Source organism: Sebastes fasciatus, chromosome 13, assembly GCF_043250625.1.
Source record: "Sebastes fasciatus isolate fSebFas1 chromosome 13, fSebFas1.pri, whole genome shotgun sequence".
Lineage (NCBI taxonomy): Eukaryota > Metazoa > Chordata > Actinopteri > Perciformes > Sebastidae > Sebastes > Sebastes fasciatus.
The window spans coordinates 26,063,768-26,084,843 of record NC_133807.1 but is presented as its reverse complement, the minus strand read 5'-3'; the positions used below and the strand labels follow the sequence as shown (position 1 = coordinate 26,084,843).

Sequence of the window (21,076 nt, the reverse complement as noted above, 5' to 3'; positions counted from 1 at the left end):
AAATCAAAAAGTCTGAGAAAAAAAAGATCTGAAAAATGCCCCAAAAAAAAAGATCTGAAAAATGTCCTAAAAAAAAGATCTAAAAAAAAGTCCAAAAAAAAATGTCTGAAAAAATGTCTGAAAAATATCTGAAAAAAAAGTCTGAAAAAAAAGATCTGAAAAATGTCTGAAAAAGAAGTCTAAAACAAAAAGTATGAAAAAAAAGATCTGAAAAAAGTCTGAAAAAAAAGTCTGAAAAAATGTCCGAAAAAAAAGTCTGAAAAAAAGATCTGAAAAATGTGGGACAAAAAATGTCCGAATAAATGTCCGAAAAAAGAGATCTAAAAAAATTTCCGAAATAAAAGATCTGAAAAATGTCTGAAAAAAAAAGATCTGAAAAAGTGTCCAAAAAAAACATCTGAAAAAATGTCCGAAAAAAAAGTCTGAAAAAATGTCCGAAAAAAAATCTGAAAGATTTCGAACAAAAAAATATCTGAAAAAAAAGTCTGAAAAAAGTTCTGAAAAAAAAGATCTAAAAAAATGTCTGGAAAAAAAAGATCTAAAAAAATGTCCAAAAAAAATGTCTGAAAAAAAAGATCTGAAAAATGTCCTGAAAAAAAAGTCTGAAAAAAAGTCTGAAAAAAAAAATCGGAAAAAATGTCCGAAAAAAAAGATCTAAAAAAATGTCTGGAAAAAAAATATTTAAAAAAATTACCAAAAAAAAAGATCTGAAAAATGTCTGGAAAAAAAAAGATCTAAAAAAATGTCCAAAAAAAAATGTCTGAAAAAAAAGTCTGAAATGTGTCTGAAAAAATAGATCTGAAAAATTTCCAAAAAAAAAGATCTGAAAAATGTCCTGAAAAAAAAGTCTGAAAAAAAAGATCTTAAAAATGTCTGGAAAAAAAATATTTAAAAAAATTACCAAAAAAAAAGATCTGAAAAAGTCTGAAAAAAATGTCTGAAAAAAAAGTCTGAAAAAAATGTCTGAAAAAAAAATCTGAAAAAATGTCTGAAAAAAAAAGATCTAAAAAAATGTCCAAAACAAATGTCTGAAAAATGTCTGAAAAAAAAGTCTGAAATGTGTCTGAAAAAAAATATCTGAAGAATGTCGGACAAAAAAAGTCTGAAAGAAAGTCTAAAACAAAAATTCTGAAAAAAAATCTCTGAAAAAAAAGTCTAAAAAAAGTTCTGAAAAAAAATATCTAAAAAAATGTCTGGAAAAAAAATATCTAAAAAAATTACCAAAAAAGATCTGAAAAAAATCTGAAAAAAAAGTCTGAAAAAGAAATCTGAAAAATGTCGGACAAAAAAAGACTGAAAAAAAAAATCTTAAAAATGTCTGGAAAAAAAATCTAAAAAAATGTCCAAAAAAAAGTGTCAAAAAAAAAGTCCGAAAAAAAAGATTGAAAAAAATCTTAAAAAAAGTCTGAAAAAAAATATCTGAAAAATTTCCAAAAAAAAATATCTGAAAAATGTCCGAAAAAAAAGTCTGAAAAAAATATCTTAAAAATGTCTGAAAAAAAAATCTAAAAAAATGTCCAAAACAAAAAGTGTCCAAAAAAAGATCTGAAAAATGTCCGAAAAAAAAAATCTGAAAAATGTCGGACAAAAAAAGACTGAAAAAAAAGATCTTAAAAATGTCTGAAAAAAAAAAATCGAAAAAAATGTCCGAAAAAAAAGATCTGAAAAATGTCTGAAAAAAAAGTCTTAAAAAATGTCTAAATCAAAAAGTCTGAGAAAAAAAAGATCTGAAAAATGCCCCAAAAAAAAAGATCTGAAAAATGTCCTAAAAAAAAGATCTAAAAAAAAGTCCAAAAAAAAATGTCTGAAAAAATGTCTGAAAAATATCTGAAAAAAAAGTCTGAAAAAAAAGATCTGAAAAATGTCTGAAAAAGAAGTCTAAAACAAAAAGTATGAAAAAAAAGATCTGAAAAAAGTCTGAAAAAAAAGTCTGAAAAAATGTCCGAAAAAAAAGTCTGAAAAAAAGATCTGAAAAATGTGGGACAAAAAATGTCCGAATAAATGTCCGAAAAAAGAGATCTAAAAAAATTTCCGAAATAAAAGATCTGAAAAATGTCTGAAAAAAAAAGATCTGAAAAAGTGTCCAAAAAAAACAACTGAAAAATGTCTGAAAAAAAAGTCTGAAATAATGTCCAAAACAAAAAGTTCTGAAAAGAAAAATAATAAAAAAAAAAAAAGATTCATATTTAGACCACGATGAATAAAGAAAGTCTGGGGCATTTAAGAATGTACTTCCATTTTTCTTTACACTCATGAAAACACATTTTGGCTTTCAGGCTGCAGTAAAGCCTTGTGTTAATTCAAAGCAATATTATGTAAGTAAAAAAAAAAAAAAGTCACACCCTTTAATATAAAAAAAAACAGTCCTTGTCATCTCAAACAAATAGTAAATAATAAATAATATTACTACCATGATGTCACTGTATTCAAAGGTTATATCATAATATGCAAGTCAAGTCAATTTTATTCGTGTAGCTCAATATCACAAATCACAAATTCGCCTTTAAAAACAGTACAGGATACAACACCCTCTGTCCTTTACAGTGCGACCCTCTCATCGGATGAGGAAAACATTGAACGCCTTTTTAACAGGGAAAAAAATGGAAGAAACCTCAGGAAGAGCAACACTGGAGGGATCCCTCTTCCAGGATGGACAGACGTGCAATAGATGTCGTGTATGCAGAGTAACAACATCATGAAAATACAATATAGATAATCCATATGACAAAATAAAAATGATAAATAGAATGTGAAACATATATGAGAAGATGGATCCAGGATAATGTCAAGCAGCTTCCAGGCGTCGCCAAACAGATAGAGGCTGATCAACACGACCTCTACACCATGTTACCTAGAGAGAGGACCAGATTTTTGTTTTTAGTTCATATCTGCTTTGGTAAATGAATGTTTCCCATGCCAGCAATAACAATTATATGCAAATTATCTCAACAAATTGGGTTAATTGAGCATATCACCTTTATTAGTGATGCTAATTGCTAATTATTATGTGCAAATATGTGTTCCAACGGTGAAATCAATGCATACACCTTTTGTAAGTTATTGTCTTTGGGTTTTGGTACTACTATTTGCATTAAAAACAGCTGTTCTGTACAAAATACTCACTAGCATTACTTTTATTTTGAAATTTGTCAAGGTTCCTTTCCTGTTCTGTCTTTCTTTTGTGGTTATTGACGCAGAAACACAGGAGGGCTGAACTACCAGAGGAGCTGAGCAATCCCTCCTACCTAAACATGATTACAGCCTTTTTAATATCACACACACTGGATTACATTACAAACCAAGTCCTTGTCAGTAAAATGTGACTCATTTTTATTTTCAGATATGATGGAATAAGGATAAGATCAGCAGCACAAGTGAAGAATAACATCTTTTCTTATTACAGTAAAGGCTTACAGCTGTTTGAGATGTAAGAACTTGACATCAATCATCCAGTTTGTCTCCCCTTGTTTGGTATAAAACACAAAATATAAACTTTCCTGTGTCAAAAGTCCTGTCAAGTTATTTGGATGACAAATAGAGAATACACAGAGAATAGAGCTTTCTGCTGCTCGTGATCTTGAAAACAGAATACAAAAGTCTCCCACGACGATTTAAGACATGTTTACATCGTTACATGTGCACTTCTGTCATTTGAACTGCAAACGTCAGCTTTACAGCACAAAACAAGTGACAAGAAAATATGTGTCACGGATCAGCTGTTTCTTTAACAGCTTCACACGTTTCCTGGTATTGTGGGAGGAACGGTCCGGTGACTCAGAGCTGATTGGCCTCATAATCCTTCATAATTGCTCTTGTAATCATTCCAAACAACGCCGTCCTACGTAAACACACGCTATCAGCGTGTTTGTGGGATCCATAAAAGTTAATAATTTACGTTTTATAGGGGTGTGGTGGTGATGAAGAAGTGTGATCACGACTTCTGAAACGCCACCAAAAGTTTGTTCCCGGTGTGTGTGTGTTAGCACCTCCTCTTGGGGGTCAAAGGCCGTCGGTCCCACTGCACCCCTGAGCTAGCAGAGGATTAGCAGGATTACCTCAGAGCTGCCATGTCAGTCAGAGTTTCACCAGAGACAACCCTGCCCCCTTCATCTAAGCCCCTTATCTCATCTCCCAGACACCGCTATATATGATATATGTGGTGTGTATGTGTGTGTCTTCTAATCCTAAGAGTTGCATTTCCACAGTGCATGAGCACAAGATAACCTGTTTGGGAAAACGTGTGCGTCGAGAGGGTTTTGGTTGGAGCAACACAGTCATGGTTTGCCCTTTCTGCTCCGTGTGTACACACCGTGTTTGTCTTTGCAATGTGTACTTGTAACTCTCTGGGTGGAAGTTGAACGGTTGAGTTCAAGTGTTGTTAGAGTATTAACTTTAAAGTTACTCTGAAGTCTAAAAAAAAAAACACTCTTTCCTGTGTTTAGCAAACGGAGGAAGACATTTATAGGTCTCCATGTCTTTGACAGATAGTCTCCAACAACACTTTATCCCTACACCCAGAGCTCCCAGTATGAGAACACTATCAGTAAATACAAACACGAATAAATCAATACACGTCTGTTTTGAAATATGTTTGTCTAACTTTTACGATAACGAATTAGTCACAACCGAAGTTTTTAAGACAAATTCAGCCGGCTCTTGCCAAGTGTGTAAGCACGCTGGAGCTCTCTAATGGAGCACAACCAGACAAACAGAGCAATAATATGAACAATTAACGTCTCCTTAATAGCTCAGATAATATTATATCTGGAAATGTTGCGACTGACATAACAATATAGCCTAAGTGAATTAAACAAAAAGAATGTGCTAAAGTATCCAGTATTAGTAAGTAAATAAGTAAAATGTATTACAATTACCTCTCACATAGTCAAAATAAAGAAATCATAAAAGATTAAGTGACCACATGAGCCACATGTTTAAGAAGTGCAAAAAAAACACAATATATAATGTTAAAAAAAAAGAAAAGAATCACATGTATTTACATGCTATATAAAGTAATATTATATTATGACTTCCTATCGATGTCATGATTCTGCCCACCTGACTAATGAAAGTCCAATATTCAAACTTTCTTCACCAGCTAGTTGCAAACTGTTTCTGCTGTTTGATGTTAGACAGGGGCAGTAGCATACAGTGGGGGAATCAGAGCTTCTTTGCTGAAAACAGCAACATTATTTAGTCCAATATCATTAAAACGTATTAAGCTATAATATCTCTTTATATATATTCTTAAAAATACTCAGTTATTTTAACAGACAGCACATTAATAGAATAAATTTATATAAATTAAGGTTAAAGTCATTGTTAAGTCCCTTCAGACTTTAATAAAGGTGCTGTAAAAACTAATTATATATTGATCCTTTGAAGGATAATATTTAGATGCATTTATAATGATTTATGTTCACTACACTATGACACATAAAAAGGGGACATGGGCCTTATTTTTGCTTTTTTCTGAGATAATTTTTGTTTGCGTGGAGGGGATTGACAGACTTCAAAGTAGAGCACATACATGGAATGATGAGACTTACTGTGAGTTCCAATACCCATACTATTATATTGTGGTCCCATTTAGAGTCAAATAGACCATAAAGCAGGGGATGCTTTAGGACGTGGCTACCTTGTGATTGACAGGTCGCTACCACGGCGTTGTCAGGTCTGGCAGTTGTCCGTGTTTTTGTCTTACAACTTTAACCCTTACACAGTGTGTTTTCGGTTCATAAAATTAAATTGTAATATTTTGGTCGCCTGAAAAAGTCTTATTCAGTGTTCGGTTGTACTTCGGTCCACCCTCACGAGTCACTTCTGGTTGCAAAGGCTTCAAAACCGTAGTCTACAAACCAGTGGGTGACGTCACAGGGACTACGTCCACTTCTTAAATAAGTCTATGGTAAGAACAAAAGACACCTGAGGGAGGATACACAAGCAGACACAGTTTTTCCAGAGCTCCGTAAAGTTGTTGTGTGCTAATTTGTTCCATCTGTTGTGCTTCATGATGTGCAGAGAAAACACCTCACACACATACACACACACACACACACACACACACACTTGTTCCCTCTGTGTCATCTCACAAGGACTCAGGAGAAGTAAACCGGACACACTAAAGGGAGTGCTTGACTTGTTCTACACATCCTCAGTACGATTACACTAACCGAACCATGTTAACACACTCCTCTTCTGCAGCCTAAACAGATGACACACACACACACACACGGCACCCGGCTCATACATGAAAACCAGACCGTTAAATAAAGTCAGGACACGCACTGATACGGTATCGTCTGTCGTCCCGTGCAGCTACAGTTTAAACAAATGCAACCTGATCTTAACCTTTGTGTATTTGGGTTGTCAGTCTACGAGCCATTTTCTAATTAAAAAAGTTCTGAGTTTTCTCACACAGAGGTTGTTGCTTCATTGTCAGGAGAAGAAAAATTAACGCTGTGTCTTCCTACCTAACAAGGACACATGGCGTCCCACACATTTGCCTGCACAATACAGCTTTAATGGAGCTGTTAACAACTTGTGCTTCTTATCACCTTTGTCCTGTCAACATGGTTGCAAAACAACTTTTCAGCGTTCCTGCAGTTGTGATAATAAAGTGGGAATCAGGTGGAGCCCTGTGTGTATTCTTGTGTTCATGCTGTTATTACAATCTACAAGGTCTTATGTGCACATATAGTCTAATACGCAATTAAACATACACAGACATCACGTTGCACTAACGTCACTGTTGGATCAACCTCCAGATGTCAGAGATCTGAGCCCATTAGAGGCTAAAGTGGACTGATGAATGACCTCATCCGCCGCTCCGTCCCAGAAAGAACAAACAAATGCAAACACCGACGAGGTCTTCCACACGCAAAGCCCTCAGTCTAATGACAGGGTTATTAGGTGAGCCGAGAGGCAGATCAAGACAACTGCTCCGGCTCCTTAAGTCCTCCTTCAAGGTCTTCAGCTCTGGCTAAGGCCATTTAAAATGTCTATAAATTCTCTGGAGCCCTGCTAGAGACCATCTTATCTTCTGTTAGCCGCAGCCTGAGCGGATTTCCTCGCTTGATCCTGTAGAAAAGGTCTTATCTGCTGTCCTCCTGGACCTGGAAGCAGCTCTGTGGCAGGTTGGAGGGCTCAAGCAGGCTTAGATGTTCTGGTCCTGCCATGTCTCGCACGAACTAAAAGAAATCCTGTAATGCTGTTAGCTCGTTTATCATAGGCGAGTGTGAAACAGGATGCACTGACTTTTTGGGAATGAGCGTTTGTGAAATCAGAGTTGAATCTGGATGCTTCGAAAACATGAAGCGGGATCTGCTGACAATCCCTTTAAAAGCTTTTATCCAGTTAGACAAATGAAAGCTTGTCAAACACGTAATTGTAATGGTTTAAGAAAACTACCTCATGCTGACATGCCCTATTTGTTTTGCCATTCTTTTACCCTATAAGGAAGCTCTGTATACAGACCATACGTTGTTACAGCACTGAAGTTGTCTCAAAAGTTCTTCAGTATCAAAACCGTTTGTGTAATCATACGAGTTGTCTGGATCTTCTTCACAATATCCTGATGGTTCACAACTTCATCATCAAGGTTGCGGTATCGGGTATGATACAACTTTGTCACTTCATTTTCACGTCTATTTCAGTTTAGTTTATGTACTTCCACTTTCAAAGGAACACACGTACAGCAAACTTTCTGGTAACAGTTTTCATTAGGGCACATTCAAGATGAGCCGGTTAGATTTGTGTTCAACTTGATCCCAACTTGCTCTGACGTCGTTCACCCGCGGGCAACGATAACCTCATGAGATCAAGGGCTGCCGCAGTTTTTAGAGCCAGGCGCAGCAGTTGCTCTCCATTGACTGCAAGACCTAGGGCATGATGGGAAACGCCTGGCTGTCGCCCAATCAAGGAGCTGATTCGCTCTTAGTTTTGACAGAAACTTTCTGTGTAATTGTGATATTTAATGCTAGATTGTTGCTATTAGTGTCATGTCGTGCAATGAAGCTTTCATCTGTTAACAAACATGCAGTATCCTGTGTGGCTGATAATAATAATTATAATAATGACGGTTATTTATAAACACTTATCGAAACGAGTGCTCATTACAAAGTGCTTTACAAGGCAGAATAAAATAAAAATAATAGAGGATATAATCCAATGCCAGATACACGCACATTTCCACATATATTTACAAACAAATATGAATAAAACCGAACGTGGTCTGAAAATGAAAAGTAGCCTACAGATCAGGTCTAACAGGATGGCATTTTTCCTGTGACTTCCTGTGAATTCTTTGTAGGCTGCTGGAAACGGTTTCAAACGGTCCGACTTGACCGCACCTTTTTGTCACCGCTCCCTGCTACCGCGCCTGATCTCGTCTACTTTCCAGGTGAGGCGCAGTTCATTTCTAACGAGCCTGTTATTAAGTCAGACAATTAAACTGTCAGTAAAAGAAGGGCCATCTCAGAGCATGGGGGTTAGAGTTCTGCCATTACATGCTTTTATCTGTTCTGTCTTGTACCATCAGATGGGGTTTGTAGGCATCATTTGATTGAAGTTCTACGGTATAATTAAAGACGTGATACTTGTTTAAATGTCAGAGGATGGGCAGCTAGATTCTCGTGATGTCACAACATCACGCAATGATCACGTGATCACACATCACACGAAAAGCCATCTTGTCAGGCTTCAAGTGATGCGTTTGTGTCCGGCAAGCCAGTGCACGGACCAGCCAGCGTCCTTTTACGACACGGAGAGACGACTGTTCGTTCTAAACAACAATAGAGTGCTGCAGGAATGAGTCCTAAAACCCGGAAATGAGTTAGCATTTTAGCACTTCTGGTTCCCTCATCTGGAAGTCAACGTTTTTTTTAAATGGGTTTATAGATGACTGAAATAAGGTCTGTGGTTAACACAAGCTTAAGGGACTTTTACATTTTGTTACATTAGCTTTTTACTTCTGCCGATTGTATTCACACTTCAAATAAAAATCAAAAAATGGTGTTCATTTGTGAAGATTATCTTGCTGAACAAAACCTGTAATAATCATAAACGTTTGCTGGCCACGGAGCTTATTTTCTGCAATAATCCAAAACCCAATGGAGAAATCCCATTGGCTCTTTGTCGAGGGAACCAAGGGCGATGAGAACTTCCTGGTTGGCCTACAAAAATATGTCATCCCTGTAGAACTCTATGCCGGCTCCTAAAGAGGTTAGCATTGATGCTGCAATAGCATCAGCTATATCAGAACTGGAGAGTATTTCTTCTTTGACAGAAGAGCAAAGAACGACACTGAAGGTTTTTCTTGATGGAAAAGACGTTTTCGCTCTTCTCCCGACTGGCTTCGGCAAGAATTTGATTGATAGATGGTTCAACCAATCGCCTCCCAAGTAGTTTTTGAAAGTGCCAGCCCTTTTCCGAACAGTTTCCAGTGACAGCTTCTCAGATGGTTCTGTGAAAAAAAACAGCTGGTGGGTCCGGTTTGGTGCCATCTAGACAGAGAAGCAAATCCTATTCTGCAGCTGCTTCTGCTTCAGGCGTTACTTCTCCTGAAAGACGGTTACCATAATCACTGCCAAGGTCTAATTATCAATGGAAAACTATGTGTTTAGGTATGAAATGTCTTTGATATCTGGTGGAGTTACTGGAATATAATGCTTTCATTTATGTATTCGTCGTCTTTCTTTACAAGCTTATTCAGAAACACAATCATTCTGTTTTTTTTCAACCCCCCATTGCTGCTTCATTATCATATATACAGATAATAACTTCAAAGCATAATGCAACCTTGCCATTTGACCATTTCCAAAAACAGATTCCACCAGTCAAAGAACACATGTTGACTGTGTTCAAAAGGTTTACAGCGAACATTCACTGGCAACGGCGGCAACTAGATACCCTCAAGTGCTGGGCTTGGAGGCTGGGTGTCCCTCAGGGGGTATATCCTGGATGAAAACGTAGCCCATTATTCGAGCTGAGAACAGGTGCTTTCAACAAAGAAGGCTGCATCATTATGGTCCTGTGGGAAATGAGGGAAAATATCAAGGTCCAGGAATTTACGATGTGGCCTTTAGAAAACAAAGCAGATCAGATGCCCGGGGTTGTGAGTCAAACTAGAGGAGCCATTTATAGAATAAAGATGGAAAAACAAGGAAAGCTTCTTCTATTAAGCAGGAATGGACGAGAGTTTTCTTAACCAGCATACAGCAGGTTAATTGGACTATTACTTGGTCAAAGAGTCATTTTGAATCTGCCATGTATGATGGATCGCATTCATTATTGTAATTACGTATCACTGGATGACAAACACATAAAACATGGTGCAATTATTTTATATTTTAATCCAAATGATACACATAAATAACACTTTAATTCTAATGGAGTTCTCTCCAAGCTCTTTAAATCTTCTTTTTATTTTTCTTAGAAGCACAAAACAAAGAGCTGAGCATGCTGCAGCATGGTTCATAAACCATTTACTTGGTTTGTGTCTTAATTATTTGATCTTTACTCTCAGCCAGTATTTATTGTTCGCTGGAAGAGACCGTGCATGTCAGCAAATACTCTGAGGTCACAAGAAAGCAGATTTGTGGCCAAGAAAAATGTTTCACTGAAGCTCCGTCTGGGTGGAGGTCCTCTAAAGACGCGTTATGCTCCACTTTTCCACCACCTCTCCTTCCCCGTGCTTTTGTTTCAACATTCCTGACGTGCCTTTTCTCTCACTTCCCTTTCATTTCACTCACCAAGTACTTACGAATCTCACTTCCCCACTCAAATATCTTGAGCATCTTTTGAGTATCAAGTTAGAAGAACCTTTGCCTCTAAAGCTTCCTCACTCCGGGTACACGGATACTCTTGCCACCCATGGTGTTGATCTCCAGCTCCATGCTCCACTGTAGCCTTCATCCAGGGCCATGGCTCCTGTCAGACCAGACCGGGGTCCCTTTGATCTGGGCTGAGATGACAAGGCTGTGTGGTCCCAGCGCCCCAGGTCTCTTCTGTCACCACAGGCAGAATATGACAAGGTCACTCAGGGCTCATGAGCTCCAGTCTACCTATATGACTGGGTGTGGGGAACACGGCTAAAGACTACCAAGGGCCCCAAGCTGAGGCACAAATTGCTCCTCGTGTTTAAGGAAAGGCGGTCTGTTGATGTTTGGTACGAACTAGGGCTGTCAATCGCTTAAAATAATCGCGATTTCTTGCATGATTGTCCGTAGTTAATTGCGATTAATCGCACATTATTTATATGTTCAAAATGTACCTTAAAGGGAGATTTGTCAAGTATTTAATACTCTTATCAACAAGGGAGTGGGCAAATATGCTTGCTTTATGCAAATGTATGTATATATTTACTATTGGAAATCGGTTAACAACACAAAACAATGACAAATATTGTCCTGAAACCCTCACAGGTTCTGCATTTAGCATAAATAATATGCTCAAATCATAACATGGCAAACTCAAGACCAAAGGCAACAACAGCTGTCAGTGTGTCAGTGTGCTGACTTGACTATGACTTGCCCCAAACTGCATGTGAGTATCATAAAGTGGGCATGTCTGTAAAGGGGAGACTCGTGGGTAACCCATTTTCATTCACATATCTTGAGGTCAGAGGTCAAGGGACCCCTTTGAAAATGGCCATGACAGTTTTTCCTTGCCAAAATGTAGCGTAACTTTGGATCATTATTTAGCCTCCTTCGTGACAAGCTAGTATGACATGATTGGTTCCAATGGATTCATTAGGATTTTTAGTTTTATATGATGTATCTTCTCTAGCTTTAAAACTGAGCCTGCTACAACCTAAAAATCGCAAGTTGCATTAATGCGTTAAAGAAATTATTGGCGTTAAAACTAATTTGCATTAACGCGTTATTATCGTGTTAACTTTGACAGCCCTATTACAAACAAATTGAACTAAAAGTCAAAGATCTGTGCACAGTTACATTCTGGTACTGTACATTACCATCATAAGCTATAGAAACAGGCAGGTTTACTGGTCTTCCTGAAGAGAAAAACACTTTTGTTTGTTCTGTGATTAATATTGAAGATGAAGTCCATTTTATGTTTTATTGTTCATTGCACGATGATTTACATTTTTCAGTAAAATTTCTGATTGGTTTTCTTCTGGATTGATGGTTATTTAGAAAAAGAGCTGTTTTTTTTGGAGGGGAGCCTTTTTATGTGGCAGATTTTATTCAGTTTTGTTATGTTCATGTCTGACAAATGTTTTACCACTGCAACAGTATTTTTGGCCTCTTAGAAGTCCATATGGGCCGGGTACTTCTCTCTGCATGACACAATGAATAACATAACTAACTATAGCTGTACATAACTGCATAAATGCATGTAGTGGATATGTTTGTAGTGGATATGTAGTGGAGCCTCAGTGTTGCAAAAGTTTAGTAAGAATACATTCTGATTGAAGAGTAACTAACTCAAGACATTTCCAGGCAGACCACTTAAATAAATCACAAATAGCTCAAACACATGCTGTTTGTCTCTGAACTACACTCATTAGAAATGTGCAGTCATTTTTCAGTCTTCCAGTTGTATTTTCAATCAGTCACGCAGTTGTCATATCCGCTGACTTTTATTCTTTGTGGAAAGCCGGCTGAAATGAAGTAAAGCTGGTCTGTGGGCAAGCAGTCAACCCCCCTGAGGAAGAGACAAGACAAACATGATAAGAGGCTGTTGGTAAAATTACAGACTGCAGGCAGCCCTTAATGGAGTTCAGCGCGGGGTTGGGGGAAGTAAGGTCAGTCAGTCATCGAAGCTCCTACACGGATGCTTCCTACATTCCTCAACACCAACGTCAACAGGAAAAGAGGCCGATTATTACATTAAGTTCAACCTTTTAAACACAGATCCGGGGAGGACAAACGTGCAAACTTTATTGTATGTCCACAAGGAAAGCTCATTTGAATGATAATATACGGATCCCACATTAACAAAGCATAAAAAAGCTGTATGAAGCCAATACAAACAGCGCACTGATGATTATAAAGTCTCCCTGCAGGGCTAACCACGCTCATTAGCATTAGATAAACACACAGCCGCACTTGAAACATGTTTAGCGTATGCATATTTCATAAGGGTTGTGACAGTCCATTGAAAATTCAACCTCTTCCAGGTTTACAGCACATAATACAGCACAAAGGGTGGGCAAATACCATAAACCACATAAACCACCTTTGTTAGACATACTTTCCTGAGGTCATGATGAGGATGTTTTGCCAAATATACACTAGACAGGTCTTAACTCAGGGATTCAGAGCTCTCTGAACATTTGATTTATGGACCCTTCAGTGTTCAGTTTGGCAGAGACATTTTGACCTTTCTAAAGCTTTAGGTTTAGGTAAGTGTTGTGCGATCCAGCGCACTAATTCAGCTGTGTGCACTCGGTGTACATTTTACTTTTCCCATGGTCTATGAGCAATCAGCTGTAATATCCTGCCTGTAAATCTCCCTATCACCGGTGGCTGCCAGCCCAGGGAGGAGTTGGCTTCTCCCTCAGGTTGCTCGCCTCACATCATAAATCCTGGACCATCTGAGCTCAATCTGTCTTTCAGATCCGTGAAATGCCAAGGCTACCTCAAGGCCTCGGTTTCCACAAGTGTTGGTCTCGTATCAAATGTGCTGCATGTGTGTGTTCATGTGTAAATGTTCCATCTACACCTGTAACAATATCAAGATGTGGAGTTTTAACGGCTGCGGTCTGCAGCGGTGGAAATTAACTAAGTGCATTCACTCAAGGACTGTACTTTACTTTACTATTTCAATTTTTTTGCTCTTTTATACTTCTATTCCACTACTTCAGAGCATCATATTGTACTTATTACTCCATTACATCATAAATGATGATGCAATATTATAAATTAAGATAAAAAATTTGATCCCCAGAGGGAAGTTCACAAGCTACCCAGCAGATAAACTATATAAAGTAGTTCAAGTTAGCCCCACCTTTACCAGTTAGGGGGGGACGTTACGATCGTACTTCCTTCGGGACCAACTGACTGCCCGGAGGCCCCCCTCCAGGGTCCGGCTTGCGCTGCTGAGCCCCGAGAACAAAAACCCCACCCTACTTTGGACGCAGAGGTTATTATTTGCCTGGGTTCAACTGTTCAGAGGCCCGCGGAGCGGTTTGGGCGTTTCCTGAGAGATGCTAAACTCCACCCCTAATATGGGGCGGAGATGAACATGCTTTCTCTCTCCGTTATGTTCAAGGATTCGATTATCGATCCGAATTGCCAAGGAAGTCAAATTTCATCAAGTGATTTGGGTATGTCGCGGGAGGTTATCTCATCTTTAACCTTCTCTGATAAGGCATGGATAAAGGTTGCTGTCAGGGCTTCCCTGTTCCGCCGCAATTCAGCCGCTAAGGTGCAGAATTCAATGGAGAACTCGGCTACACTGATGCAGCCCTGACGTAACCCAATAAGATGTTTAGCCGCTTCCTGACCTCTCATGTCATGGTCAGAAACTCTCATTTCAGTAGTCTGCTTCTCCCACAATGCTGTAGCCCATGAAAGAGCCTTATCTGAGAGAAGGGATATTATGTATGTTACCCAGACTTGTTCTGTGCTAAACATGGAGGGTTGTAGCTCAAACACTGGACTACATTGGGTGATAAGCCCTTTACAGTTCCATGGATGGGCCTTTCATGGGCTGTTATGGGGTAGAACTGGGGGGGTGTGGTGGTCTACAAGGTTTGGGGCTTAGACTTTGGGTGGAGTCGGTCCAGGCTTCTGTAAACAGGTAATTATTTCTCTTAACATGTCATGAGAAGCCTGTTGTTTAGCGATGGCTCCAAGCATCTACTCATGTGAGCCTAACAGGGCTCCCGCATGGTGATAGCCTGCCTGTGCGCGACTAGTTGTGTGTTAAACTCTTAAGCTTTGGGGTAGATGTTGGACAGCTCCGCTGACTCATTCTGTCAGTTGGACGAAATTGCGCACCAGGGAAAAACTTAAAGTTAGCCCCAGAGGGGTAACCACTAAAATCACAAGCGATTTTTATTTACACCAATTAAAAATTAGCCTAAAAAAGAAAGTCTTCCTACTCTCAAAACTGAGAAGCCAGGCCACACAGACCCAACTCCACTCTAACAGACTAAGCTCGAAGAGCAAACAGAAAATGGTGAGCAAATCATGCAAATAGGTTCACGTGGTAACTTCTGCCAATACACACACCCCTACACAGCTAGAGTAAGCAACAGAAAGAAGCTCTCAATACCTCTGACAATGAGACAATGAGCATGGGCATGCTGGAAACCAGGGGCAGATATAGGCTTCACACACCTGATCCTCATCAGGGACAATCAGGCTCCCACAGCTGCTCCTGCTCAGAGATAATCAACCCAACCAACCAGGTGAGTGAATGATTGCAAGTGTCCCTCACACATTATTGTGAACTGGGCCATTCTGCATAATGAGTACATTTATTTTTGGTACTCTAAGTATATTTTGATGCTAATACTTTTGTTCTTTTACTTAAGCTACTATGAGGAACTTTAATTTTGTTTCCGAGCACCAGATTCCCTTAAGAAAACCTCTCATTTTACTGCTCTGCTCCTGGCCAGAGGCGGAGCCACTGCTGCCGTGCGCGGAACTCACCTCCTGTTGGAGCTCTGACTGCAGTTTGAAGGGGGCAGCAAAGCCAGATCTGGGTGTGTCCGGGGGTGGGGTCTGAGCTGAAGGAGTTTCCGGTGAACCTGCATGATTTCAACTGAGTTTGCGCAGAATCCAACTTGGTGGCACCAATGACAAGCATTAAGAATAACTAAATAGAAATAGCCAATCTTCTCGCTGATGGTCTGGTTTGCATATGTTGGTCATATAGAGGCATCAGTATTAAATTGAGACCTTTTCAGAACTGGCGAAAAGCTCCTCACAGTAAATTTAAGTACAAATTTGAATGCATTTTTTTTTACTTGTAACAGGTTATTCTCACTGTCCACTGTGGTATTGCTTTACCTAAGCACACGATCTGAATAACCTACTTCTTCCACCTCTGACTGTCAATACAATATTACTTATATAAGAATATTACTTATTATCTTTAACCTCTAAAAGAAAATGCTGAGATTTACAAAGACTGATCAATTTTTCAATTGTTGCAACACTAAAAAGTATATAAGAAAATATAAAGGAACAAAGCGTATAGCATAAATCAATGTCACTTACTGCAACAGTTTGCAATGCAGCAATTGCAAAAAACAGAAAACTCAACAAGTGAATACATACACAAACAATGGTACAATAAAATTACCTTTCACCGATCATTCATGACTACATGACGGATGACTGTATCAACTTGACTTTAGAATAATCCACTTTAAGCTCCGTGGATAAGGAGTTCTACATATTGATCCCCTAAACAGAAAAAAAACATCTTTTCTCACAGACATCTGTTCTCTATTCACACTCTCTTTCATGCAAAACCTACCATTTATTACGTGAGTGTCATTGCATGTATATACATGCTCCGTCTCTGAGCACAAATGCATTCACAATACACTGTAGCTGGGAGCTCACCACACAAGCAGTTATCGAGTTAGTATTCTGTGTTAGCATTCTAGAAGGTTTAGGTGATGAGAGGTGTGCTGTGAAAGGTAACACCTTTAAAGCTGATATGAAATCACCATCTTCTCAAATTTATGCCCACACCTTATAAATAGAATGCATAAGTTATCTTGTTAAAGTGACGAAGCCACCACCATCTTCTACTTTGGCCAGAGAAAGAAAGAAAGAAAGAAGCATTTTCCATCTCTTTGTAGACGCCGAGTGTCCAACATACCATCAGTGTTGAGTGCTCAGCTCATGTCTCTCAACTCTAGGCCGACTCACCGGCAGACCTGCATTTAGCGTCTGAACGGTGTTTGTGATCACCATCATTTTCTGTCATTTGATGCATGTTAAAACAGCCCCTGTAGTTTAGACCTGTAATATCTTTCCCCCTCAGATGTCCCAGCGTTTTCATTAGGCCTGGCGCTGGGCTCGCTGGGGCTCATTATGGCCCTAGATAACCCTTTAAAGACACACCACAAAGTCTGGCCACTGCGCTCATGGCTTACCTGAAAGGGCTGATGTTAATGCCTATGGTGGCGCTCCACGCCCAGACTGAAAGAAACAAAGAACAACAAAGAGAAGCATACCTCTCTGCTTTGACTCAAATTGTAATATCAGTTATTGATCCTTGATTATATTGGGTGCGGAAATAACACAAAAGTGAATTTCTCTGGATTAAAAGGGGGACTGTGAGTTATAGCCAGAGGGTGAACGACTCACGGCGCCTGCCTGCTGCCTTGCACACACCTTGATGGATATGTCACACTTTTCTTTAAAGACAGACCAAAGGCTTGTAGCGACCCACCCATCACACCCAGACTGATCTGGGGTAATATGATGCTATCTGGCTGAAGATAAAACACAAGCATGATGGCGATTCTGAGCTCATTAGGTCCGTCATAATGCTGTTTGTTTTGAGCAAACCTAACACTTGATGCTCCAACGTTTTGTTTCCAGTAACCATCTAATGACTGCATGGCTACAGGTCTTGTAAGGTGTTGCTGTGGTACTACGCCTCAGTGCAGGAACCGCAGGGCATCCGTCTGACCAGGTCACTGCCAAAGTACAGCCCACGTATCAGTAGCAGGATGGATGGGTCATCAGGTGGAGAGGTTATGACCTGAGAGAAGGCTTCATTTGGTGAACTGGGAGCCAATTAGTCCCCAGCTGCCCAGAAGAGGAGCATTACAGCGAGAGGAAGAACACTCAGTCATCCCACTCGCTGAGACAAACAGCAGGAGACCACATGAAGAATTGTCTTTCACATCTTTTTTCTTGTTGTGCTCTCACGAGATGCACGCTACAAACTCTTTAATGATATCTGGGAGTTGAAATCCACCTCTGAATTCCCTTGTAGTTTGACTTCATGCTCTCTCTCTCTCTGTTTATGTGGAGGGATTACCGGGGAGAGCGTTTCTGCAGCGGATGTGAAGAATCATCCAAGCTGATTTAGAAGTGTCCAGAGAGTTTTGGGGGGTTGGGGGTTGGGGGTTTAGAGTCGAAGACAAGACCCCAGGAGATGCTTTCAGAAATGCTCCTTGCTTTTAGAGGGGGGCAGGGGGAGTGTCTGGACTGGGACTGGCTAGTTTGTCTGAGTGGGAACTAATGAAAACAAATGATCTGACAAGGTCAAAAGGTTGAGATCAAGGCTGAAGGATCCTCCGCCTCTCTCAATTTCCAACGTAGGAGATTGATGAGGGCAGAGAACAGCCATTTCTCTGTATCATTTACTCCCTGAGGCCTCGGGACCCGACGGTAGCGGTGTGCAGCCCACCTGTTGGCCTATTAGGGCCTTATGACGCTGAGCCAGAGGGCATCGGTCCTGACTCGAGGCTGTAACTGCTCACAGCACAGACAAGAGCATATTGTGAAGTCTCGGCTCTACCCAAAGCCTCCAACAGCCTCCTCCTTGTCTGTCTTTTGTCAAGTTGTAATCACATTTGTTTTTACCAGTAGATCACCTCACCTGTACTACTGAATGAATATTCAAATTAAAACATTTAAAGAGTGACTTTTCACTCAGTGATGATTCTCTAAAGCTGCTTTGAGAAATTCCACTTCATATAAGCCTTTGCCACGTGACTAATGATGAACATGCATTTTAATTTCACAGTTGTTGAAAACATACACCATGACATGCGTGTTATGTGGCATGTCATCTATGTTTGAACATATTACACGGCAACAGATATCCAGAATAAACAGCCCAGTCATGGTGCTGTAGCCGGTGTTTCAGTCACACTGTAGTGCTGAAGATGTTAAGTGCTTTATAAGACAAGACTGCTCCCTTCTGGACAGTTGAAGGCAGTACAGAGTCCCAATAATACATTACGACAAAGTCAGAACTGACTTTTAATTTTCAGGAAAAAAAAGAAAAATGAAGGACCTTTTAATATTGTATTAATATTGTGTATAATAATGTAAAGTTGATATATGAAAGAAAAATGTATTTCAAAACGTAGTTATTATTCTCACGATAATCAACGATCCAATTATGAGCACAACAACTTTAACCAAAGTGTAGTATATTTTACTTAACTTTGAAATTAAGAATGAGTTAGCACCACTCTGCACCCTTTAGTTGCATTGGCACATAACAGACACCAGATGGAGACGTTAGCCAGGCTGCTGACTCACAGTGAAGGGCTTAGTGGACGCTTACTACCACCTTTGTGTATATGGTAATTTCTACACTATTTCAAGGGGATGTAATATAATAGAATATCAAATAATATCACATTAATGTAATCACTAAAAACATGTCAAAAGAAAAATGTCTCTTTGGAAATGTATAGTTGTTTGTGTTATTTAATAATTAGACATAATTTGTTTTAATTATTTTCCCTTGTTTGACCATATTATTATTATTATTTGTTGTTGTTGTTGTTGATGTTGGTGATGTATGTATGTATGTATTTATTATTATTTGTATAAGTATTTTTATTTTTATTTAATTAATTATTTCATTTCATTTCATTTTTATTTTTATTTTTATTTTTATTCGTGTTTCCCCACACACTTGAATTTATTTGTAGCCACTGGTTCAGTATTTGAGTAGCATTAACTGCAGCTAATTCCACATATAATTATATTATTATTATTATTATTATTATTGTTATTATTTGTTTATTTGTTATGTATTTATTTTTTGTTGATGTATATATGTATTTATTATTATTTGTATTATTATTATTATTATTTGAATTATTATTATTATTTATTTGTATTCGTGTTTCCCCACACACTTGAATTTATCTGTAGCCACTGGTTCAGTATTTAAGCAGCATTAACTGCAGCTAATTCCATTGTTGTAAGTCAAATGCTGAAATCACGACTAATAAATTGGATTTAAACACGTTATAAGAATAAACGTCTATTTAATCACCACCTCGTAGCCCTCTGGGAAACCGGCTAGATTGGATTCTTTATTGAGCATCCTTCATCTCCTTACTACATTTCCCACAGTGCATTGCTGCGCAGCCGCTACTTGTCACTGCTGTCGCTCTCTGCTGCTTGTGGGTGCCCGGTGGTGGTGAATCGGTCCAGCAGCATCTCTGCACGCAGGCAGGCAGCGGTTTGCAAATGTAGATGTAAAAAAAAAAATTAGAAAATATGTGATCGTGGAGAAGAGGGTGTTTTTCGGCGTCAGCAGCAGCAGCAGCCTGCGATGAAGGAAGGAAGACATGGCACATTGGATTTTGTGTGTTGCGCCTCTGTGGAGCACGGATCGTTATATTGAGAGAAATAATGCGGAATATTTCCCCCTGTAGGTGTTAACGCAGAAAAAAATACAAAGATGAAGAAGCAATTCAATCGGATGCGACAGCTCGCCAACCAAACAGTGGGAAGGTAAGCAAACCCCTTTTTATCCGTGCGCTTTATTCTCACTGGGCCATGATAAAGGGAGAAGAAGAGAAACCCCCTGTATGGCCATGATAGGATGCCAATCACATGCATGCAGATATGATCTATATATGTTTATTATAGGCTGGATATATGGAATAGACAATGCAATCGTACTAATTCAGAGGAACAAAAGAAATACCCCCATGTTCATGTTGGTGCGTAATGGTGCGTTCATGTTGGTGCATAGGCAGCGTGTAGGCGCATTGCTCCAGTGCAACCTGCCCACGGAAATACATTAAATATAGCAGCATCACACACCATCATCACGCAGAGGCAAACCCCCCTCTTTAACACAAGATATCACCCCCTGGAGAATGAAAAAACATGCATGATTAAATACAGAAGCCTGTCAATAGGTGAATGTGATGCACTTGGATGCCTTGTGGTGTGCTGCGACGTGCAGGGAAAATGGGAAAAAAAAAAAAGGCGCACTGTTTTCATTACGCAGTAAATGTCAGCTGGTGAGGAGGGAAGCACCTCCTAGGCGTGGGTTACCAGGTTGGGTGAATATCCTGAAGGTCGTGTTCCGCATCTGGCATTTGATTTTAACATACTTTTTGTTATAATAATGTGATTATCTTTTTTAAAAGAGG

The 21,076-nt window shown here is 39.1% G+C and overlaps 1 protein-coding gene across 8 annotated transcripts in view; it reads left to right on the top strand.

The window, feature by feature from the left end:
• Positions 1–20,062: 20,062 nt before the first annotated feature.
• Positions 20,063–21,076, top strand: part of arhgap44a (Rho GTPase activating protein 44a) — a 33,397-nt gene continuing 32,383 nt past the window's right edge. For 5 of the 8 annotated variants that reach the window (XM_074656523.1, XM_074656524.1, XM_074656526.1 and 2 more), the window contains exon 1: positions 20,063–20,426. In XM_074656523.1, coding sequence (XP_074512624.1) covers positions 20,374–20,426 — 53 coding nt within the window. In that variant the 5' untranslated portion in view covers positions 20,063–20,373. The remainder of the gene's footprint in view (positions 20,427–21,076) is intronic. The other 3 variants (XM_074656522.1, XM_074656525.1, XM_074656529.1) reach the window with 2 other exon arrangements.